The 23327-nt window shown below is 33.2% G+C and overlaps 1 protein-coding gene across 3 annotated transcripts in view; it reads right to left on the minus strand.

Moving 5' to 3' along the window:
* The window catches only part of LOC114880886, a 141651-nt gene that overhangs the window by 44529 nt on the left and 73795 nt on the right, over positions 1 to 23327 (minus strand). For 2 of the 3 annotated variants that reach the window (XM_046285346.1, XM_046285345.1), the window contains 8 exons: positions 21336 to 21559; positions 13044 to 13239; positions 12281 to 12524; positions 11952 to 12055; positions 11484 to 11606; positions 11049 to 11198; positions 10905 to 10964; positions 10061 to 10422 (listed from right to left, as the gene is read on the minus strand). In XM_046285346.1, coding sequence (XP_046141302.1) covers positions 10241 to 10422; positions 10905 to 10964; positions 11049 to 11198; positions 11484 to 11606; positions 11952 to 12055; positions 12281 to 12524; positions 13044 to 13239; positions 21336 to 21559 — 1283 coding nt within the window. In that variant the 3' untranslated portion in view covers positions 10061 to 10240. Of the gene's footprint in view, positions 1 to 10060; positions 10423 to 10904; positions 10965 to 11048; positions 11199 to 11483; positions 11607 to 11951; positions 12056 to 12280; positions 12525 to 13043; positions 13240 to 21335; positions 21560 to 23327 lie in introns of those variants that run through there. The other variant, XR_006829323.1, reaches the window with a different exon arrangement.

The following is a 23327-nucleotide window of genomic DNA, read 5'->3' on the forward strand; positions in this document are numbered from 1 at the left end:
AAGATCCTTCTGATCAACAGAAAGTTTGCAATTTAGTAAATATGATATTTTTGATTTATTGAATCATATGGTAGAATCTCGATGATGAATGTATAAAGTTTTGGGAGTTTGCGTAAGGGGTGAACCTGTGTCAGGAAAGCGAAAACACACTAAACAATACGGAAACGAAGTTCCTCGTGCACTTTGTTTTCGGCGAAATCGATTTTGATAAATCGATTACGTTGGTTGTTTTGCTCGAAATGAGTTCCATTTTACGTATAAATGGAGAAATAGTGAATGCTCGGAAAACTTTGAGATTCAAAAATGTAAAAAATGTAACTGTAAAAACATTGTAACAACAACTTTTCATCAATTTTGTACATCTATAGAATTGAAACTGCAATACAGATTGTATCAACAATATTTATAAAAGGTGCGTGTATATAGCAATTTTCTTTAAACTTTGAGTTTAAAATTGATATAGAATAATTGCTATTTTGCAATATTTTTCTGTCATGAAATTGAGCTAAACTTTTTATGCGTCAACTTAAGACGATGGGGATGAAAATAAATGGACACCGTTTAAAACAGAATATTCTATTTAAAACTGAACTAAATGACTTGAGATTTGTTAAGAAGCTATAAATTTAATTTACTAAAATACGTGCTTTTGTCATTTAAAAAAAAAAATTCAATTTGTCAAAATCCTCCAAAAATAGCAAGAGACAATTTTTTGACACTTTTTTAACTTTTTTATTTCAAATTGATATAGTAGGTATAAGTACCAGTTTCTAATATTTTTGTGCCGTCAAATTAATGAAATCAGTCACTCGATCTCATTTCATGAATGTAAAAGCTCGAAACCGCGGTCAGCGTTACTACAAAAAGCTGACGAAATAAAAACGAGCCTCTGTTCAAAGGGGTGGGTGTGTTAATTGTTCGAAAGGGTGAATCATGACCCGGGTCGATGTGCATCAGCCGGCAATACGTCGCACGTAAAAACATTACCTGTTGTACAGTCGTGTCAATGCTCTCGAATTTCCAGATACCGGCAAAAATTAACTGTGTTTCGTATAGTGGAAAATTGCGATATCGCCCGGCGTAGTCTACCTGCCCAATAAAGAACACGTTATTATTGCCAATGCTCCGTTGCCATGCATGCGTTCTATACCTTGCCTGGCCTGTGTTCGCTCGGTTTACGTGGAAAGCGAGAAAAATTATTGCCGCCGGTATTCTAGCATGGCGCGAAATTGCCGTGAAAAAAAGTGGCTTGTTTTATATGTTGCACGGCAACTCGTTTGCATTGTTGGATAACCAACCGTTTTTATCAATTCCCATGTTTAACTTGCCGTTTACACCGAGTTGATCAGCTTGATTCACGAGATTTCTCAGATTTCATGACATAAAAGTATCTCAGAATATCACTCATGGTATTGCAAATTAAAGTTAAAAGTTTACTGAAAATTTCTACATAAATGCTGCATCCATATTCTTGATACGAAATGGCTGACTCTTTATTAAAGGAAACAATGCGTCAAGCAAAATTCAGATCATAGAAGATTAAGGATAAATTATAATTTGCCATCTTTAAAAATTGAACAAGATTATATCAACATTTGAATGATATTTCTAGATAAGTATTGAAGTTTTCATTCAAAACTGTAATAAGGAAACTTTTGATATTTAATTAGATTTATTCGTTCTTTCATGCTAGATTTCACTACCATTCCCGCAGGCAGTCACTAATTACGGAAGCAATTAACGCTTGCGAGGCTCCGATTCACGGTGGGCTTACAATATTAGCAGAACTAACTTGCACGAAATATGTAGATCTGAATACGTATAAAGACGAGTAGACATTAGCTACACCACTGACGCCTACACCATTTGTATCAAATACGTTTATTGAAATTCTAAGCATAATCCAGATAACCCAGATTATATTAATTATGATATGTATTTTGAAAAGTATAATTTCCAACAATTTCTATCTTTAAAAATCTCATTTTTTAATATTTTAATATTGTATATTAGTTATACTAGCTCCTTCTATATTAAAATTAAGCAATGTTAAATAATTGGAATATTAATTGCAACCCCTTAATTGGTCAACAATTACTTTAATTAGAAATATTCGTGCAACGATCATCGATGAAGGTAGTAGTCTTCGATATATCGCGGGTAGCTTATCGGTCGATCCTGTAAATTACACGCATTAAATTCTGCCAAAATCGATAAGCTCAATTTCATCGCTGTAACCACGTTGTTATCATTACCGGCTAGGGGACGGGGGTTTCGAAGGTTTATATCGTTCATCTCGTTCATTAAATCTCATGGAAACGACGCGAAAACAACGTGTAACGGTGTTTCCGTGTCGTTACAACCATCCCCTTTACAAATTGCATCGTTCGTACGGTTGACTGTAACAAATGTAGCCGCGACAAAATTTCAAATTATTGCTCGGCCTTTCTCAATAAAAGATATGCAACCAACAATATTCCACGTATCTCAATTCTAAAGGTTTTATTCTCTTTCGGAAAATCGTCCCCAAAGAAATTTCATCCCTTCAATTATTTCCATGCACGAGATTAATTTTCTTCTTAAATAAAAAACAAGATTAGACTATATATTTTTCTTTATGTGTAATATCTCTGACATTGGTCTTCTGTACAGTTTGAAAATCAAATGATTACGTTTGTTGTATCATACTCTTTTTTCTAAATGTTATATCTTTTGACTTGTTCTATGAGTACAACTGAGCTGAAAAGTGGAACCCCTATAGACGTCTAATACAATATATTTACTGACACTTTCTTACTTCCGTTTTCCCAAGGATTTCGAGGAAAAGTTAAATTGGTTCGGCATGTGATCGATGACACGTGTTACCGAAGTTGACAGGTGTCGAGCTCGGTGACGTGCGGCCCAATTGCGGTCACATTATTAAACCACTGGCCGTCAATGGACACGAAGCTCTAATACCATGAAATGCACGGTTTGTGCCCTACAAATAGACCGTTTAGGCCGTTATGTTGATCGCGAACGCAGATTCGGCTTGTAATAACGCAATTGCAAATTGAGCTGACCCAACGCTGAGCTCGCTCAACAACGAATTCAGCCATGTTTCATTCCTATAGGATTTGGAAACTGCTTGCATAGCAAATTTTTTTTTATTTCTACCGATTAGACTTTTGCATTTTTTGCAGAGTACGTTTAATTACTCGGAGTTGAAAAATGAATCGTATGTAATTGACAGACAATAATTTTGTATTAAATATAGTATCATTTGTATTATTTTGTATTTTGTATCAACTACAGATCTACAGAACAATATTCTGGACCTAACTTGATCTACAATTTCGCATAAGCACACACCTGTACTTATTTTCCAATGTACAGTCAGTAGCTTATCGCTTCGTACGACCAGTTACACGATACACCCCCTGTTTCTCAGTATTTTGCAATATTCTGCTAGTTGCAACGCAGTTTCGTCGGTTAACGGCCAACTTGGGGAAATATGTATATTCACGGAGATGAAACAATTTATGCCGGGCACGAAACATCGGAATATAGGCCATTTCCGGGACGTGCCTTAGATAAGAGTATAGTCGTAGAAAAGTTGAAGTCACGCCAAAACCGGTGGGGTGGACTTTGTTCAAATATCGTAATGTTTGCCGCTCCAAAGTCTACTAAAAATTCTGATTCTACGCGAAACGGTCAATCGAGATTATGGAAAATTTGAAAATTTTCAACGAAACAAATGAGACTTTCCTATGGTAAGAGAAACATTAAGATGCCGTTGAGAATATTGCTGTTGCAGTAACATTTGCAATTAGACGTTACGATAGCGGCAATAGAAGAAGCGATATCGTAACTCCCGATAAAATTGCTCGTAACATCGAGATCGTTGTCCTGATTCCTGACCGAAAATTTCCACGAGAAATTCGAATTCTCCGGCGTTCGGTGGTCATGGAAATATCGTTGTTTTATTGGAACGGTTTTCGAGAACGATGCACGGTTCAGTTTCCAAGCGTGGATAGGCTATTTCCGGTGAAATAAAAACAACAGCCATTGTTTTTCCTTTTCACCCGTTTATTGGATATTTGTTCCATCACCGGGGTGATTAGTTTGCTTGATTGTACAACTTCATGAATTGACGGTCGCAATTTGCGTTACTTTCAATGCTTCACTTACAAGGAGAATTACCCAAGTGTAAAATTGTATCATTAAAATAAATTATATTTGTGGAGATTGAGAAGATAATTGATTGGTTTTGAATATTTATTTAATACAGATTTATCAATTTTAATTCACTGCATTTTATTCTTTTATTATGTCAACAATTTTTTGACTGGTATAAACTGAAACTGTTGCATAAATAAAGAGGTTCATAGCAAATCTACTTTATTTAATTACTGCATTTGATATAATCTTGATTAAAGTTTCAAGCATCAGAGCTGAAAGACATACAAGCCCATTAAATTACGAAATTTTTGTGACGTTTCACGGTTTCCGTTTGGAGGCTTTCAATTTGAAAAATTAATCTTACGACGAAAGCGGTCGCAGAGGAAGCTGTACAGAAGAGACGACGAATACCGGGAAAATTTAATTTGCTCGCGAAATACTCGAAAGATCTTCGTACGGCAGATTAAACCACGGGAAAAAGTAGACAAAGGATGCTTGAAAGCGGTTAAAAGGGATTCACGACATCCGGTTTTTACCGTGGGTGTATGCGTATATGCAGCGATGAAAAAACAGTATCCTTAATTGTTTAGTTTTAATTACGATGAAAAATTATGAAATGTTCTAAAAAAAAAATTAATTTCAACTCGGGATATGTTTATAAATTAAAGCGATTATAATGAAAGGAGAACAAAATGTTTTTGACATAAAATCACTTTCTAGATAAATATATAATAATTTAAATACTGTTAAATAAAGTGTTGTTATTTGTATAAAAAATAAGAATACTTGTATTAATTAGTTTACTACTATTGTATAAATTTTTGTTCTAAACAAATCAAATTTTTGGCTCTCTTTTAAGCAGCGTTTCAATTTCTATGATTTTTGTCAACGAAAAGAAAGAAATTAAATTTCGACCTTCGATGCCAAGAAAGATTTCGCATTCGTGTCAAGGAGAACATGATATTCTAATTAATTGTTGAAACACTTCAAGTTTTTTTCTGATTTAAAACACGATTCACATAAATACTGACCTTTAAATTTCACCAGGTAATTTGCATGCCAGTAGATTTTAAGTAGCCTTGTTCTTTTATGTATTTAAAAATAATCGTTCAACTTGGATTGCAAAAATTAAAAGATCACAATAAATGCTATGATCTAAAGATTTTCTTTCTATTATCTCCAAAATATTTTAAAGATATTTTGTCAAAACATTTCTTATTACATTCTTTATTAAATGATTTCCAACTATCTGAAGCTACGTTATTACCTAAAGCTTGCTATTTTCTTTCTATTCACCCGATTTTATAGTACCTATCCACTACCTTGAAAATCCTTTTCATTTGAAACACACTGTATACGCTTATTACTTCAGCTGACCTACATGCGTTCGAGAAAGAAGGATTTCGCTGTTCGCGCCCAACGACAATACACCCTTGTCCCCTCAGGACAGGGTTTTCCTCCTTTGCGAGTCTCTTGGAAGCCGCCTTAAGCCGCCATTGTCGCAAGCTCGAGGCTCTCTCAGCCAAGTCTCGGTGGTGGAACTAAAGAAGAAGGAACTCGCGTTCGACGTTTCCAAAGCCATTCTATTTGATGCGGTATACACTAGAGAGATACTATGTATATATAAATGCAGATCAGCCGGTCCAGTTCTGGCGTATCGTTTCTGCCAGCGTGTGTCTAATCATTCGTCTCTGACCTCGAGTCTTTGCTCGTTTCAAGTCTTACCTCTTTGTCCGGAGAAATGCGGAATCAGGACTTTGTTCACTGACTTTGTACGGACTTTTGTGGTTCGAAGCGGAGCTCTGACCTTTCTATACATTGTTAGACTTTGTTCGACGAGTCTAATTGGAGGAGAATTTTCTTTTGTCAATTTTTTGTTCGTTAGGGTGGAAAGGAAAAGTCAAAATTCTGTTACTATTTTTTAACTCATTGACTGCTATGCAATAACTTGTTTCTTGTATATCTTAATCATAATTAAATAACAGTTACCAACTGATTAAAAAAAACAATAAAATAAAATAAAAAAATAAATTGAGAAGTAAAATAGAATTAAAAAATAAACTGATGCATTTAGGGTGATGCATTTCCATGGAAAATCAATGCGTTGATATTCTTGCTAAGCTGCATTATATTTCTACCGCCAGTCAACGCGTTAATGAATGAAATTCCACTCTATTAAGCTTAAAAGCATCGTATGCAGTTTCGAGAAGTTCCGAAATTTCGCGTGACCGGACACTGTGAAGAAAGTCTATCGAGTGAAAGAGGCATTATACAGGGTTACGGGGAACGACACTTCTAATTAATGATATCGCCAGACCATTATAGTAACAGGCGCATCTTTCGACGACGATTATTAACATCCGGCTGGTGAACGAGGAACCGCATTGGCTACGACAATCACCGTAAATGCTAATCAAAGCCGTTCAACGAAATTAAATTTCGCATCAAAGGAAAATTCTGAAGTAGATTAAGCTGTCGTGACTTCGTTACGTTAACTTTGGGGCTAACACACCGTGTCACGCCAGTCGTAACATCGGAAGTGTGTATAAAAAGTTAATGAAATTAAACGTACGCCTGGTTCAACGACAACAATTTACTCTAGAAATTGGATTTCTGCAGAATTTATTCAAGTGTACATACCCTGAATGGGATTTGAAGAAAAAGAAGTAATAATGTTTGTTTTCTTATTAGTGATTAACCCTTTTGTTATTTAAGAGTAATTCATATTTTGGTGGACAAAATTATGAAATACATTAACATTTATAAGGATAAAAGCTTAATATTGTATTTATGACGAACTGTTTATAAATTAAACAAATAATAAACAAATATTACCAATTTTTATTTTTTTAAGGACGACATAATCCCCATTTTATCATTATATTTCCCAGTTTCCCAGTGTTCGTTTATTCTATTGAAGAAAATCTGTCTTTCAGTTCCCTATTATTGTAATCGTATAAAAGAAACGATAGAATCTTTCATTTATTTCAAGTGTAATGAGTTAAATCGTCTTTGTAAATTTAGAATAGCACACGTATAATCACCCATTCAGAAATTTCTCTTAAAATATCATTCATTTAAAAGGTCGACTATCGCACTAAATCCGTGTCTTCGATTGAATTTTATAACGTTTCTATAAATTTTCAACGATGAAGCAATAAAGGATGAAAATACATATTAAACTTCGAGAAAAATGTTATTTCGATGCGAAGCTTCTAAGCTTCTGATTGCAAGAAAATGATATTTGTTTCAAAAGAACGGAAGTTCCATTCTTTAACCGCGACCGATCGGTGTCCAGGGATACATTTTTCCACCATAAGCTCCACGACACCATATGCACGATAGAATTGTGTTACGAGCCTTCACTGGGGAAAATATATTTTACCATTATTTTGAATAAAAACGATGCGTTAGAGAAATAATGGAGAATATTCCTCCGAGTATACGTTCTTCGATAAAACTATCTCAAGAGAAAAATGTGGCCATTATTCAACCAGAATTTTTTATTTATCAATTAAAATAGCATATTGTAAATATAATGTTACAAACCGTTAAGCGAATTCAACGGTAATAATGAATTAATAATTAAAACTCTTTTAACATTTTGTATGTAAAATATAATCTTGTAAAGTAAAAATATGTATTTTTTTAATGGAATATTAGTGACAAAGAAAGAAATATAAAGTACTGAAATTGAATTTTTATTTAAAAAAATCCATCATTTTTCAGACCATCACTCCATTGTGGAAAATTTTAAAATGATGAAAAATTCAATGCATAGTAGTTGATGAGTTTAATCGATTATCTGTCAGGCGAATTTCGAATTTGATTTCATTCTTTCTTGACATTACTAGAACACCGAACGTTTTTCACGCGAATTCACGGATAGGAGTCGAAAGCTCATCACTCGCGAGCCCAGACTTAAGGTAAAGAGAACAGGAAATAGAAAGGGATATAGATTAAAACGCGGTCGAGTCAAAACGTTCCCAGCACGGTCATCCTCTTTTTTTTCCGAGATCGCGATACCACTGAAAAAGCTCTCGAAAGAAGCTTTCAGGTTTATCATAATTGCATCTCGCGACCTGATCTTCCTCTTTTCTCGACGAAAGGTGAATGAACACGAGAAATTAAAGAATGGATCGGAATGATGAATAAATATTAATGGCAAGCAATATTAAGACTGAACGAAACATTTAAATCTTCTATAGCTTAATGATATTAAATTATATGACATTTATTTCGCTCTATGTTATAATAAATTAATACATTTATTGTCAAAAAATATGTAAATATTAAATGATATCTTAAAATTATCAGAAGATTATTTTAAGATTTGCGGAAATTCTAATGTGTATTTAAAATATTATTTTATTATTTTATTATTTTATTTAAGCCTTATGGCATTTAATATAAAAAATGTTACTTAAAATAATTATTTTCTGAATTTTATTTAATTCAGTATAAAAATACATGATAATGGGGGTCCCATTGGGGTAACTAGGATTTTTATGGGGAGGAGTCTAGGCACCTTAGAAATTTTTTAATTCTGTAAATTTTGAAATTCCGGGATTCTGAAATTCTAAAATTTTTGAATTTTAGATTTTTAAAATTCCGGACATTCACCTTGGCTCCTACCTGGTTATGCCAGTGATGGTTTCTTTCACTATTTATCTCACGTCTGATGTATCATAACTTTATAAACACACGCAGTTTACTAATTACCACGAAGTAAGTTTACTTCAGGTCATCGAGCTTCTGTGCATCACCATTCACCTCGTCGTTCGGGTATAAATTAACCTGGACAATGGATTGGGTTAGTCCGCAGGCAGTTATAGATAGGGTCCCTATTATCCCGTCCAGGTCGAATCTATTTCTAGCCTGAAGATCTAAATGCGAAACGCCAATCAATCAGCCAATCAATTCATCCAACGTGATTCTTACAAACGATTCATCCATAGATCGAGTTTGCACACCAGTTCCTTGGATCGAACTGAATGGTAAATGTTACGATTTCCCTGCCATTTGAATTAGAACGACGTTTCCGGCCGCTCGGAATATCAATTAACGTCTGTCAAATTGCAAATGACGGGGCTACGTATTCGGATATCCCTTCGGGATTTTCTGTGAGTAACAAAAATAAAGGGAAAGAAAACTCGTAATAATGTGATAATTCTATCACGTAAATTAACAACACTAATAACTAATCAACTTGAATTTTACGTATTATAATGCTTTACTTTAAACAGCTTTTACAAGATATTTTGATCATTTAATTTTTTTATTTTTCTCTCGATTTTCTCTCAACTGAGGAGCATTTTCTCTCAGTTTAGATTTGAATCAAACCGATTCGTCGTAAAGAGACACTTTAAAAGAAGAAATTTTTCACCTTTTGTTAACATACGTTCCGGCTAGAGTTTTATCAAGCGTGTGACGATAAAAGGACGAGGAATATGTGGAAGGTAAGAAAGCAAGGAAAGGAAGAATAAGCAAAATCGAATAACGTGGAGGAAAAAAGGTCGAAAACAGATAAGATGTGCAAAGGTTCGACTTTCCATTTCTGCATGTACAGTTGCCTTCGAAAAGAAAAGAAAAAGATAGGATCACGAGGCGTGGAAAAACTGAAATATGCATGAAAAGATAAGATAGAAAAACGTAACATTGAAAACATAAAGTATTTGTCGATTCCCTTGAGATATTGTTCTGATATTATTCACTTCGCAAATGTGTAAATTTTTAAAATGTATTTCTTTAAAAAAAAAAAAAAAAATGAGTACACGATGATCATAAGAATAGCCTTGAAAATTTGATGGTAACCATGGTTTAGAATTAATATTCCACTCGGTATAGATTGTAAGGTCGTTTACCAATTGTCGATCAATGATTACAAAGTTCATTAGACTAATTTTGATGATAAATGTTTTACTTTCCAAAATGCAATACTTATTTGTCAGCAAAGAAGATTTCTTTATATCATACCTTACATACATATGAGTACTACATAAGTTATATACTCTTTGTAGACTCTAGTATCCTACAAATATACAAACATATTACGATCTGATAATAATCCAAGCCAAAACTACAAACTGATAAACGGGCCATGATCTGTGACATCGCATTCATTGTCCGGAAGTCGTTGACATGTAGGAATAGGTGGCACTTCACACACGCATTTCACGCAAGTGGAATCATAGTTTGTTCCTTGATTAAGTTCGTCACCTATGTGCATCTTCATGTCACCAAACTGACATGTTTTATTGTCTGAAAAACCCGAAGAATATTGATTTTATCCAATCCAATATTCAATAAATCACACAGACTCCTCCAGTTTTTATAGATTAATACATAACACATTGGAACAAAATATTAGAAACTATTAAGGGTGTGAAAATGGGGGTATTCGAACTTCGGGTCGGATCGGATAATCATCCGAGACGGGTGAAGCGACACTCCGAAAAAGATTGCAGACCCGTTCAAGCCATTACCCGATCCCGACCCGACTCGACCCGGTCCGAGGCTCAGGCACTTGAATTTTACTTAGTTAGAAACTATTATAATTTGAAGTAGACAAAAGTACACTTGTAATATTATTCAGGAACATAAATGGTATTAGTTTCAGTCTAATTTTAACGATGAATATAAATAAAAAGTTAAGAGGAATGTTAGTAATGATTACTTGGTGAACGTAAAAAAATTAGTGACACTTATCTAGTTAATTTAAACACATGTTTAATTACACGTACCTTCATCAGAAAGGGATTTACCACTCTCGTGATTATGAATAACAGTATCATTCGCGTTTTCTGCAATAATTAAGTAATTTTTTTTTGTATACTTATTCACGGAACCTTATTTGAAAGGAATGGAATATTTTATCATTAACTTACGACATCTTGAAGCATAGCTGCAATCTTGTTGTGGATTTTGGTTATCGTAAAACACAGGTGCACAATTTTGGTGTATATCAGGTGCATTCCGGAATAAGGGAGAACAATAACTGCGATTTGGCATCTTGCAAAAGGGTTCCACGTTTTCACCTGAACGCGAAATTAAAGTCAATGCAAATTAACAGTAAATACTGTTAATAATTATTTACTTAAAAGTAACTAGTATCAAAAGTTCTAAAGCAGCCACTTTAGAATTTAAAATATGTCATTTGAAAATAACTATTTTAAAAGAAATAATCAAAATTCTACAGAACTATAATTACTTTTAAAATCTGCAACAAGACTATTCGATTCGAAGAAATTCTAACAAGAAATACAATTGAAACACAATCACTAAATTGTTATAGGTACAAGAGACACACAACTCTTTTATACCTTTATATCCTGGCTGACAGTAACAGCTCAAGTCCGGGTCAGAAGATTCAGGTTTGAAAAATTCCCCATCCATATAAGTTTTCCCATCTACTTCACAAGTAGCTCTTTCCTCCCCCTTCTCGGCTAAAGAACATAATCGAATTCGTTGAAATTCGCTGTTTTATAGGTATATTTGCTAATTACCTCTTTATTAAATGATGCAAAATTAATTATCCAACTGCAAAAATAATCATACTACAAAAGACAATAGATAATTACAAGAATCCTTTTTAAAAAATAGAAAAAGAATTATCTTCATTTACATTTAATAAGAATTTCATCTAATATGTTTGCAAAATCACTATCTATGTATCTCTAAATTTGGTACTTAAAAATAATCTGATCTACGAAGCCATGATTTCTTGCTTCTTGTTTCTTTTCTTTTATGTCTTTCATAGCTATAAATTATTGTACTTGTCGATTACTCACGACAAACAAGTGGCCCTGGACAACATTGATCAATCGAGTTTTTGTAGTAACAGCCAGGTGTGACCATCATAGGACAATCGAGAGCCGCGCAAACGAAACGGGCACTGTTTACAAATTAGAATAAAATACTATAAACTTTGTGAATTTAAAAGATATACGAAATGAGGACCAAAGATTTGCTGAAAGAACAGCATAGAGCTTTTTCTTTAATTAGACTATTCAACTGAATTTTAACGAAATAATTTATTCCATTTTATCGTTAATCGTTCAAAATTTTATTTGAAATTTGAGAATATTTATTTAATTTTAAAGTACTGAATCGTACTTACGCCTGATCCAGGTACGACCTACAGCTGCATTCAATGTCACAAGGATTCCTATCCTCGTCTCTTAATTTATCACCAATGCTATACTCGTGACCATTTGCATAACACTTATCCTTTGACAAACTTTTCAAGTGACTACAGTCGTACTCCTCAGCGCAACAGTCACCAGGGTTCTTATATACAGGAGTACAGCCGAGTTCCTTGTAATATCTTAGAGGGCCAGGACATTTTGTTTTATCACAGCTTTCTTTGGAAAGCAAACATAAAATATAAAAATCACTTCTTTTTGCTAATGATACTTGAATGATTTAATTTGAATCAAACAAATTGGATAAAGTGGCATAAAGAATATCGCAAAGCTGTTGAATGATTCTTTAATATCAGAATAATTAATCACAACCCTAATTCAAATTAGAAGATTAGATAAAATATCATAAAATTCTTGAGTGTTTGTACCCTTAATTAACCGTTTTCAAACCTCTCCTTAATAGTCAATTTTTTAATTAAGGATCCTTCAATACTTTAACTATTATGTTATAACTATATACTTAAATCATAAAAAATAATTAAGTAAAGAATATAAAAAAAATATCCTTGAAATGACTCATAAGTAAGCAATTTCCCAGCTAATGATCCTTTTAACTAGCATAATAATTACAAACTTAATTACAAATTAAGCAACCAAGTAAATTATCAAAGAAATATCACCAAGTGCCTTGAAATCACTCATCAGCAATCAAAATTCCTAGCTACTGATCCATCTCACCTCCTTTTGCGGCATGAAGAATGACGAGACATGTCAAAAAGACGCATCTCAGAACAAACGAACATGAATCACAATTTCGTGCCATCATCTTGAGTCGACTGTACAAACAACTTCGTGTCTCGTGTCTTTTATACTTTCGATCGTACTGGAGTCCAGAAAAACGACGCGACACACCGAAGAATAGAGAGGGGAATTCCTAGGTCAAGATTCACGTAAGTGGGAGAATCATTTGTTTTATCATACATGAACGTGTTGTGTACGAAGGACGACGACGAGACATGAACGCAGGAAAGAAGATATAGTAAAATGAAATAGGAAATAGAAAATTCAAACTTTCCATTGGCTACTTTGAAAATAATATTTTTTCATTAAAAAAAAGTTAACATTAAAGTTATGGAATATATTTATCAATATTTGGAACCAGTTGAAAAGTGAGGGAACAATAAAATTAGAATTTGCAGTTAGGGATTCTTGCTGCTATTATAATAATCTCTTGTTTGATTAATAGTCAATTATGATAATCTTTTATTTTCATTCCCTGTCCCAAACTTCTCAACTGTTTCACTGTATTTATCGACAGAAATCAGATGGAAAGTTGTTGTGGCCAAGTATTATATCGTGTAGATGCTTAGGAAAAGTTCGGAAGCGAGGTTTTATAAGACTGAAAAGTTGAAAATAATTCGTGTTAATACCCAACAAAGTTGTTATTAAAGGAACTTCTTAAGCAATTTCCGATAATGCTTTCAATGAAACTTTGCGGCCACTGTCTTTTCCTTCCTCTTCCACCATCAAGAAAATAAAAAATCAATCTTCATTACAACCCGCCTGCATATTATACGCATATTATCTTATTATTCAATACACGCTGTAGTTAACTTCGATTAATTACATTTATTAAGACGATGATTACTTATAGACATAGGTACTTATGTATGTAACTATAATAAGGTTTATTAATTATGTAAAGTGTTCTTCAATGAAATAGAAGTTTAAATATCAAGTTTAATTTCTAAAAATATTTGAACAATTTTGATAATTGAAAATTGCTACGATTAATATAGTAAAATTACACTTTATTAATAAATGAATTTCTCAATAAAATGTAGAGTTAAATATAAGATTTAATTTGTTAGGTATTTCAAAGACTTTAATTTGGAATTATAACTGAATAGAGTATAATGAAATATGCTTTATTAATTAAGGTATTTTTTAATAAAATTTGCCTGCTTAATTATGATATTTCATAGCAGCACATTAAATTTGTCCAAAATGACACATTACACATTTTGTGTCACCAACTACCCTTTTTAATTCATATTAAATAAGAACTGCATTACTTAATTGCAGTATTTTAATATTGTAGTATAATATCTCATTATAAATTACACATTTATTTTCTTAAATTATTTTCATTTATTTGTAGTTACTAATTTAATCTTTTTAATCCTTCATCTGCCTTTATTTCGGAGTATCCATCGTTTATAACGCCACACGTCTGAAATAAATTGCTGGATTATTCAAGCATTGCGTAATCTCAACGTGTGTATTCGTTTTGTAAATAACGAGACACTGACTGTTTATGAAACTTTAATTTTGCATGTAGTTGGTTCTTTCCCGAGAAATAGCAGTGTTGGGAATTCCTCGATCGTTATTGCGATTTCCCGGAATAAACGATTACCGTTTAATATTAAAATCAATACCGTTGAATAGCTGAAGGAATCATTATACTGATAAATGATGCATGAAATGTAATGATACTATTTTTGTATAAAGGAAACTGATGAATCTTGCCATCATGAACGATGTTATTTTTTCTCTTTAAACAATTCAACATATTTTCCCATTTTATTAATTTCATTTTAAATCCATGAATATTAATATAATATTATAAATATTACAATTCCAATGATTTTAAAAATGTGACAAAATACTTTCATCAACCTTTAAACAGCGAAGTCTGTTACCTAAGGTACAATTGTTAAATGTACAATTTTTAAACGAAAGAGTTTCATATATTGGAAGAATAATTTTTAGAGGATCAGTGTAAAATTTAGAATTAAATTAAAATTAGGGCACTTCCTATGGTCTGCCGTTTGATAACTATTAAGAAAAAACAAAGTGCTCTTTTTCAAAAATAGATAAAATAGATAAAATCATACAAAGAAAACAATTAACTGTAAATTAATATTATAATAAAATACATACGTTCATTCTACTTTCACATAATAAGTTTGATCGTATTTGAACAGTAAATCAAGAAGTTTGCGACAGAAAGAAATATCCTTTCTAGCTGAATGTATAAACGGGCTTCAAAGGATTCGATGAATTATTTCATCGTTCTGATTAATGGTTCAATCTCGCTTCCTATGGGATCCGAAATTTCACTGAATTTACCGCCATTGCTTTTCAGATCGTGTGATCGACAGAAATGACGGACAGATTTTGAACGGATATGATATCGTGAAAAGTCACCGGATCAAATATCGAAGAAGTTGGTAATAGCAGAAATGAACCAAGATTTTTGAAGCAAGGACGCATTGATCTTTCTTCGACTAATAATTGCACAGGAAAATGGTAAACTATATATAACTAAACGTTTTAATTATACGATAGATTGAGAGTTAAAAGGTACTGAAGGAACGTTTCAAATTGCTATTTTGTGACACTATAAAATTCAGTGATACAAGAATCTCAGACTACAGTCGATGAAAGATCAATCGGTTAAATGATAACTTCTGAACTCTTAACGTCACTCTTCTTCGTTACAGACCGCAGAAAAGTTTCGAAACGTCATGTCATGGCAAATACTCGGCAATTTCACGAAAGCGATATCTAGCCCGTTGGGAAAGTTTAAAACCGTGTTATCGTTATTCGTGCCAACGAAATCGCTTCGACAAAAGCTCTCTCGAAACCAAACTCGATAAACGGCTTAACTCTTTACGACACCTTGCCAAACTCTTCAACCCTCTTCGACTCACTACAACCATTTATTAAGGTCGATTTCTATTAACAACTATTGAATTTGCAATGTCCTTTAAAATGTGCGACAAAGTTACAATACTTGACGAAATTAATCCATTATATAATTAGCTTTCCTAACTTTCATTTAAATAATTGTTACATAATTTTTCTCTGCAATTTCCTGTATCACTGTTTCGCCGATTTGTTAAAATTTACGTTTCCGGTGAACAAGCATCATGCGGGCAGAATTTCCAGAGTCAAAGCTCCTAATCTAGCCTTTTGAAATTATGTATCTCAGTGGTTGAAGTAATGAAGCTCATTATAAAGGATCCACTTCATGCTGGTACTTCAGATCGGTTACCATTTTTGGCATTAAATATCAAGTGTATCATTGATTCAAAATGGTTTCGTTAACACGTTTCGGTCACACTTATTTCTGCCATTAAAGATTTGGCAATCGAGCACATGATATTGAGGGATTTTGAAATTGTGAAATTACAAAATTTGAAACTTTGGAATTTTAGGAAACTACATAAAATATATGATGTATTTTAGAATTTTAGAATCATACAGTTTTAAAATGATGAAGGAGCCCAGTTTTGAAAAGGGTCAATCCAAATGCTTAAGAGAACCGTTGTTGTATCTATTAGAAGCATTCTATGTTTATCTGAAAGTAATCAATCCGTCAAACAATGATCAGTTGCGTCACATGTTAGCAATTCGTAGGCCGACGTGCATACGAATGAAGCAGAAATAGAGTTGCTGTGCAAGATGATGCTACCATTGCTAGAGGATTCACCGAGCATTTACGTTTATGCTGTAGCTGCAACGTGTGCTTATCGACATCGAGCGAGCATCGTGCATCGTTTCGACGCATCGCGTTTCGAACTGCATTTTCCAGGCTGTCGGTGTATCGGATTTACACTATCTAAGCTCCGATATCGCGAGAAATTTCACCTCTTCAATTTTGACGAAAATTGACCATTTCTGATATATACGATACACCCGCACAATTATTAATACGCTAATCAGTGCGCTGGTCAAATTTTACATAATTGAATAATTAATAGTACAAAAGAGAGGATAGCTCTGGATAGAGTTAATATTATACTCGTACCAAATTGAAAGCTTCAATTCGAAAATTGACTAAAGATAAATTCAATGTTTTCTTTTTGATTTTTGAAATCATTCAAAATAATAAAACACACATTGCACTGTGGAATCTTGTTATGAATTAGAAATACAGTTACAGACAACAGAGCAAACCTCCAGTTATAGAGGATTAATTAATTTCTTTTATTTCTTTTTATAAATATAAATTAATGCTGCATGTTGAAAGCATTGGTACCTATATGTGTTAGATTCAATATTGACCCTAACGTATTTGCATTTATTAACTCCGGTACCATTATATTTAAGTAATCATAATTTTTCTGAAAATTTCCGTGAATTATAGTAAAAGCCCAGAAGTAGTGAAAATCAGAATGATAAATTTTTCCTCTCAAGTCGTGGGCCACCTTGGTGACAAGAACACAAGCTGTTACGCAAGCCCTGTCGTCATGGTGACATCGAGGATATTACCAGGCGTGAAACGCCTCTATGATGTCCCATTGTGCTGTCCAAATAGCTGCTAAATCCGCTTGTCTCCGTGGCGACAGGTCGCGTCTCTGCTCGCGAGCGGATTTCATACGTTTCAAAAAGAAACGCTCGAGCAAGCTTCTCATCGTGGGATCATAACATATCCCTTTTAAAATTCATTTACTATCATTTCTGCAGAATGTAAGTAACACCTTCTAATATATTAGAACGTGCATAATAATTTGCTAAAAGAATTTTTCATTTTTTATCAAATGGAAATCTACACAATGAGTTGAAGTGCCCTTAATTTTTTTTAAATTTTATTACCTTTCTAATTGTAAGTATGCAAATGATACGGTTTTTTAATTTACTGCTTGGTTTGGTCTTCATGATTTTAATTGTCAATATTTAGGTACAAGAGGAAGACAGAGGTTCGCGACCTCAAAATAATAGCACACGCTCCACTTTACTCGCGATTATCGTCCCCGGTTTCTATGAAAGATGGAACGCACGAAAAAGTCGATATTTCGCGGCTTTAACGTCGCGCAGGCGTCCTTAAGGGTGCCCCATCCCTTCGTCTTCTTGGCCCGATTTTTCACGATAATTCACCGACGAATTCCTTCACGATAGAATCCCGAGAAAAGTTTGCCCGCTTTTGACTCGTGTAAACAGTGGGAGATTTAAGAATCGTGGAAAAATCAGAGAAAATAAACTTGGAAAATAAAATAAACAGCAACAAGTTGAATCGAAAACTGGAAGCAAATAATGCCTTTGATTCTTACTTGCATATATTGGAAGAATAATTTTTAAAAGAAGTATAAAATTTAAAAAATTAGAACGATATGAAATACAAAATTACATTAAAATTTGGGGCTCTCTCCATGGTCCGCTGTCCAAGGGTTAATATAATTTCTTTTAAGTAGATTATTATGAACGTAAAATCACAAAGATTTTTTGTAAATACTGTGGAAAATACAAAAAAACACCCTACACGAAGTAAAATTAAATTTTAATCAACTAATTCAGCAATTAAATTACTATTCCAATCTTTTTTTAGAAACAAATTTACACAATTGTATTCCATCTATATGAAATATTAAAAAATTAAATTACAGTCAAGTAATTCAATTGCACTGTATATTTCTGTTTTTAAAGTAAATTTCCGTAAAAATAAAATCATCCCCTAATTCATCAACTTAATTATGTATTCATATTTCACCCTGAAAATCTTACGAAACAATCTTTCAAGCTTACGAAATTAAAGTATCTCCCTAAAAAGCGTAAAAAACAGCTGAAGAAGAGAAAAGGGAAGGGTGCGTGAAGCTACTTAAAAAAAAGGAGAGGGAGGAGTGAGGAAAGGGCAGAGGGAGTAATAAAGGGTGCGCTTAACGGGCCATTACGTACACCATAAAAAAGATTAAAGTTAAACCGCTATTATGCAAAATTACATTGCTCTCTGGCTTTTCTTCCTGTATCGTTATTGTACACACACATATGAAGAATATCCTTGTGTTTCATTCAAGAAAACACACGGACACAAATGAAAAAGACGAAGAATGTCCTAATTCACGGTGGAAAGATATTTTAAGACTTCAGTCGTTAACGTTTAGTTTTCATAAGTTACAAGACGAGCCATTGTCATTATTCACTGCTTGCAAAAATAGCCGCCTGGTTGCTAGTAGCTATAAGTTAACATTTTTAATGGATGTTTCTTTTGTGCAAGAGGATTGTCATAATATTTTAAAAATTATACAAGCAAATACCTAGAAATATTGACAGGATGTAAATGTGGTTTATTTTTAATTGAAAATTTATTTTTGAATTTATCTTGGATTACTTATTACTGGAATATGAAATCCATGAAAATGTAAAAATATTCGAAATTAAAATTGTAATTAAGAAGGTGTAATAATTAATTCATACATCTAATAATAATTTTAATTAACCCATTGTCTCAACTCTATTATTATTTTTACTACATTTTAATCCAATTTTTGAATGCTCTTTTCATAATCTATTTTAGAAAGCTTTATAATATTATTTAACAGAAAAATTTTACTGAAATAAATTTTTTAATTCTGATTGGAATAAAATACCTAATAACAGATGACTAAGCATAATGAATTCTTTAATGTTATACTATGGTGAACTTACAAGCCAACTTAAAAATAGGTACTCATCGTCAAATAAAAGCATTGACAGGATTAAAGTTCCTAATCCATCGAAAATTACGACATCGCGTGACTAACTCACAGAACGAACTTCTCTTTTATAGGACTTCAAATTCATGGAAGAGAAAAAAAAATGAAATAGGACCAACGGTGACTTCATTTTTCATCCAAACAATAGAAACTTCAATTTTTTTTCATTTCTACAGAAAACTTATTACCATATTTCATTACGTATATTTTAAATCACGTTAAAATTAAATATTAATTTCTATATAATAAATTCGTCAACTTTAAGTAATAGAATTATTTTCAAAATTTTCATTATATTTATCGGAAAGAACGAAGATTGAAATGATTTCGGATCGAGTCACTATATTGATGAACAAAAGCAAAACTGTAGCCAAGATACGGAAGCATACTTCCACACCATCAAGAAACGAATCTTGATTAATGGTGTAAGTTTCTAACGTCTAGGCGACGACGGTTCGGAATTTATAATGAAGGAATACATTAAAATGGTCCATCGCAACTGAAACTCGAACCCTTAGTTCGCGACGCCATTGTTCATCGACCGCTAATCATGGAAAAATAACGTCGTTCCTCCCTGCAATTAGTGCCTCATCTTTTGATCGATGATGGCAATTACGCTTCGAAAGTGCCGATAGAAGACAAAGGAACAAATTCATCCAGCGACTTCGAGTTAGCAGCCGTTTTCATTATTAGTAGCAGTGATTAGGCCAAGAGTTATTCACATCAACGAATCTTTTCAATCTCGCTGTTTTCTCTCTTGGAAAGAATTAAGAGAGGAACAATAACACCGATTGTCGCAACCTAACCATGCGGATTTTTTGCATTTTGACTGAGATTTCAGATTGAAACCATCCATAGACAGCCTTACCCCTAACAGAGGGCAGAAGAATCATTTTGACCCCACCAATGCTGTCACCCTCTTCTCCCATTAAAGCAGTAGGAAAGATTCATTCACTTTTAAGAACTAAATGGTGATGGAAATGTAAGATAAAATTGAAGATTTTTGAAAAATTACAAAAATATAATATTTCATTTTTGTACTGGATAATTGTAAATATCATAGAACAAAGAATTTTAAATTCTCAATTTTAATAATGTTTGGGCTAGAGTAGTTAATCGTTAGCAGATCAAATTAAGAAATCGAAATTTTACTCCTGGTATTTTAATAATTCCAAATCTTGATTTCAATAAATTTTAAATTTAATTTCTGTTCTAAAGACTCTATAATTATTAAATAAAATTGATATATATTTGCAAATAATACAAATTTTTTATCTCATTTTCAAATAATCCTATAAAACTAAAAAATAGAATTTTATTTCAACGCAAAATTATTCAGCTGATTTAATTCCCATGTTACAACAGTAAATGATAACTTGTTCATAATTATGCTAGTTCGAAACTACGTATACATTTGGAGGATGCAAATTTTCGCTTAACCAGGGATTTGACGTATATCCTTGAATTCTCAATTTCGATGTATGTAGATCATGGTTACATTTCGCAAACGACGGATCCACGGAAACTATTTCACAATTAAACAGGCACTTACCTTGTAACTGCTGACCGCATGAGCACCATCGTAGATGTATAAATGATCGTTGCAGTCCAACTGTAGTTGATCAAAACGTAGCATAAATCGTTGAAGAATGCTATGGGTTTGAAATGTGATGGTACAGTCGAGGTCTTTCTCGTGTTGCGATATGAGAACAGCCCCATCTATCTTTCTATAGAGATCACGCATGAAATTCTTCTTGCACACGTCGCTTATTTGATCTGCGAACAGAAAAATGTAAATAATATGAAAAGATTTATAATAACGGGGTTGTTTGAATAATGTATTACTTTGAATAATTCCAAGAAATGTTAAGAAACTGGTAACGATTGATAGGTAATTACTTTCTTTTGCATAATGCACAGATGCATCAAATTATTGCAATTTTATTCTCTAGAAGATTATGTATTACAATTCAGCAAATAATAATTTTTAATCACAGTAAATTTCATTTGAGTGAATAATATCTCTGTATTTATATTAATTATAGTAATAACATTTCGAATCCAGAAAAGAGAGAGACAAATATTCCAATTTTTAATAATAATTAGAATTATATAATAATCGCATAGATATAATATCGCACGCACCAAATTAATTTGTACACCTAATAATAATTTTATTAGTATTTGCAATGAATAAATCAAATGATTCGTTTTAAATGTAGAGAAAGAAAGATAATCGAATTCCATCCGATTTCAATTGTCACGAAGGTATTCCGTAAATACACAACGGTGTGTAAAAAAAAAAACAAAATTACCGTCGTATCGCCGCTGGTAAGTGCTTGCATTGATAAGAAACGATTTGATCGACTTTTAAATCCAGTCAAGTGCACCAGACATCGGGGCCCAATGTCTGTCCCGGCTGTTGGCAAGCTAGGTCGAATTATCCGATCGATTGACGACCGATTGATTCGCGCATCGCCAGGATAATGGCTCGAATTCGATTTCGATGCACCTGCGATTAGTTTCGGTCTGCTGCATCCGATGAGATAAGAGGGGCGAAAAAGAATTCTCACTCGTGTGTATCTTTACATTCATGATACAATAATAGAAAACAAGAAATAAAACAAATCAGTGTAGTAATTTATATAAATAAAACGAAATTATTAGAAAGTAACAAATAATTTTTCATTATTTTTAAATAACTTGCTTTTGTTCCAAAATCTTATTCAAAGATTTTCAAATAAAAAAGTTGTTCGGTATTCTGAAATATTTTTGTTTTATTTTAAATTCTAATTTCAAGATTATTGTACACTAGTATTCGAAATTGTGGACGCTTTTAAGTTCCTTTATTTAACTTCATCGGATCAAATGAAACATAATTAATTTTCTAAACAATAATCCGAGATTTCATCGGAATGACCTTTGATCCAAGTGCACTAAAAACAAGGATCAGAAGCATCCCTAAAACAAAAGCTTTCGTTCTCAATTCTATTACACGAATTAACCCCTCACTTCCGGCCTTCTGACTCCAAACATCCCTTCAACCTATCGCATCTCGGTTGTTTCCTCTCTACCTCCCACCGGAGGCAAGTTCAAACGCCACAAACGAACAGAAACGTGTACAGGGGAGAGAAAATTAATTCGCGAATTCGATAAAACTTGTGCGACAATTTCACGGATGGAAGTCGTCGGTGTGTGCTCCATTCGTTTGGTAGGGTTCGTTTCGACCGAATAAAAAAGATACGGAAACAGCATCGAGGGGATGAGAAGAAGAGGAGGAGGGGATGTCGAAGAAACTCGATTGAAAAGTTTTTCGCTCGTGTTGCCCGGGGCCATCGGGAGCACAATCGTGAGATAGTTTTCCGCGTGGCGTGCAGCTGCGAGATCTGCTCGAATGTGGACCGACAACGCTTCTCGGGAAATTCAGGCAAGATTTTTCGATAAAACTATGCAGGTCATAGAAAGAAGTATGCCTGACTTTCGCGATCATCTCCCCCAAGGCGCTTGTAAATTGAAAGAAATCCAGGCGAAATGTTATTAAGTT

This window comes from Osmia bicornis, chromosome 4, assembly GCF_907164935.1.
Source record: "Osmia bicornis bicornis chromosome 4, iOsmBic2.1, whole genome shotgun sequence".
Lineage (NCBI taxonomy): Eukaryota > Metazoa > Arthropoda > Insecta > Hymenoptera > Megachilidae > Osmia > Osmia bicornis.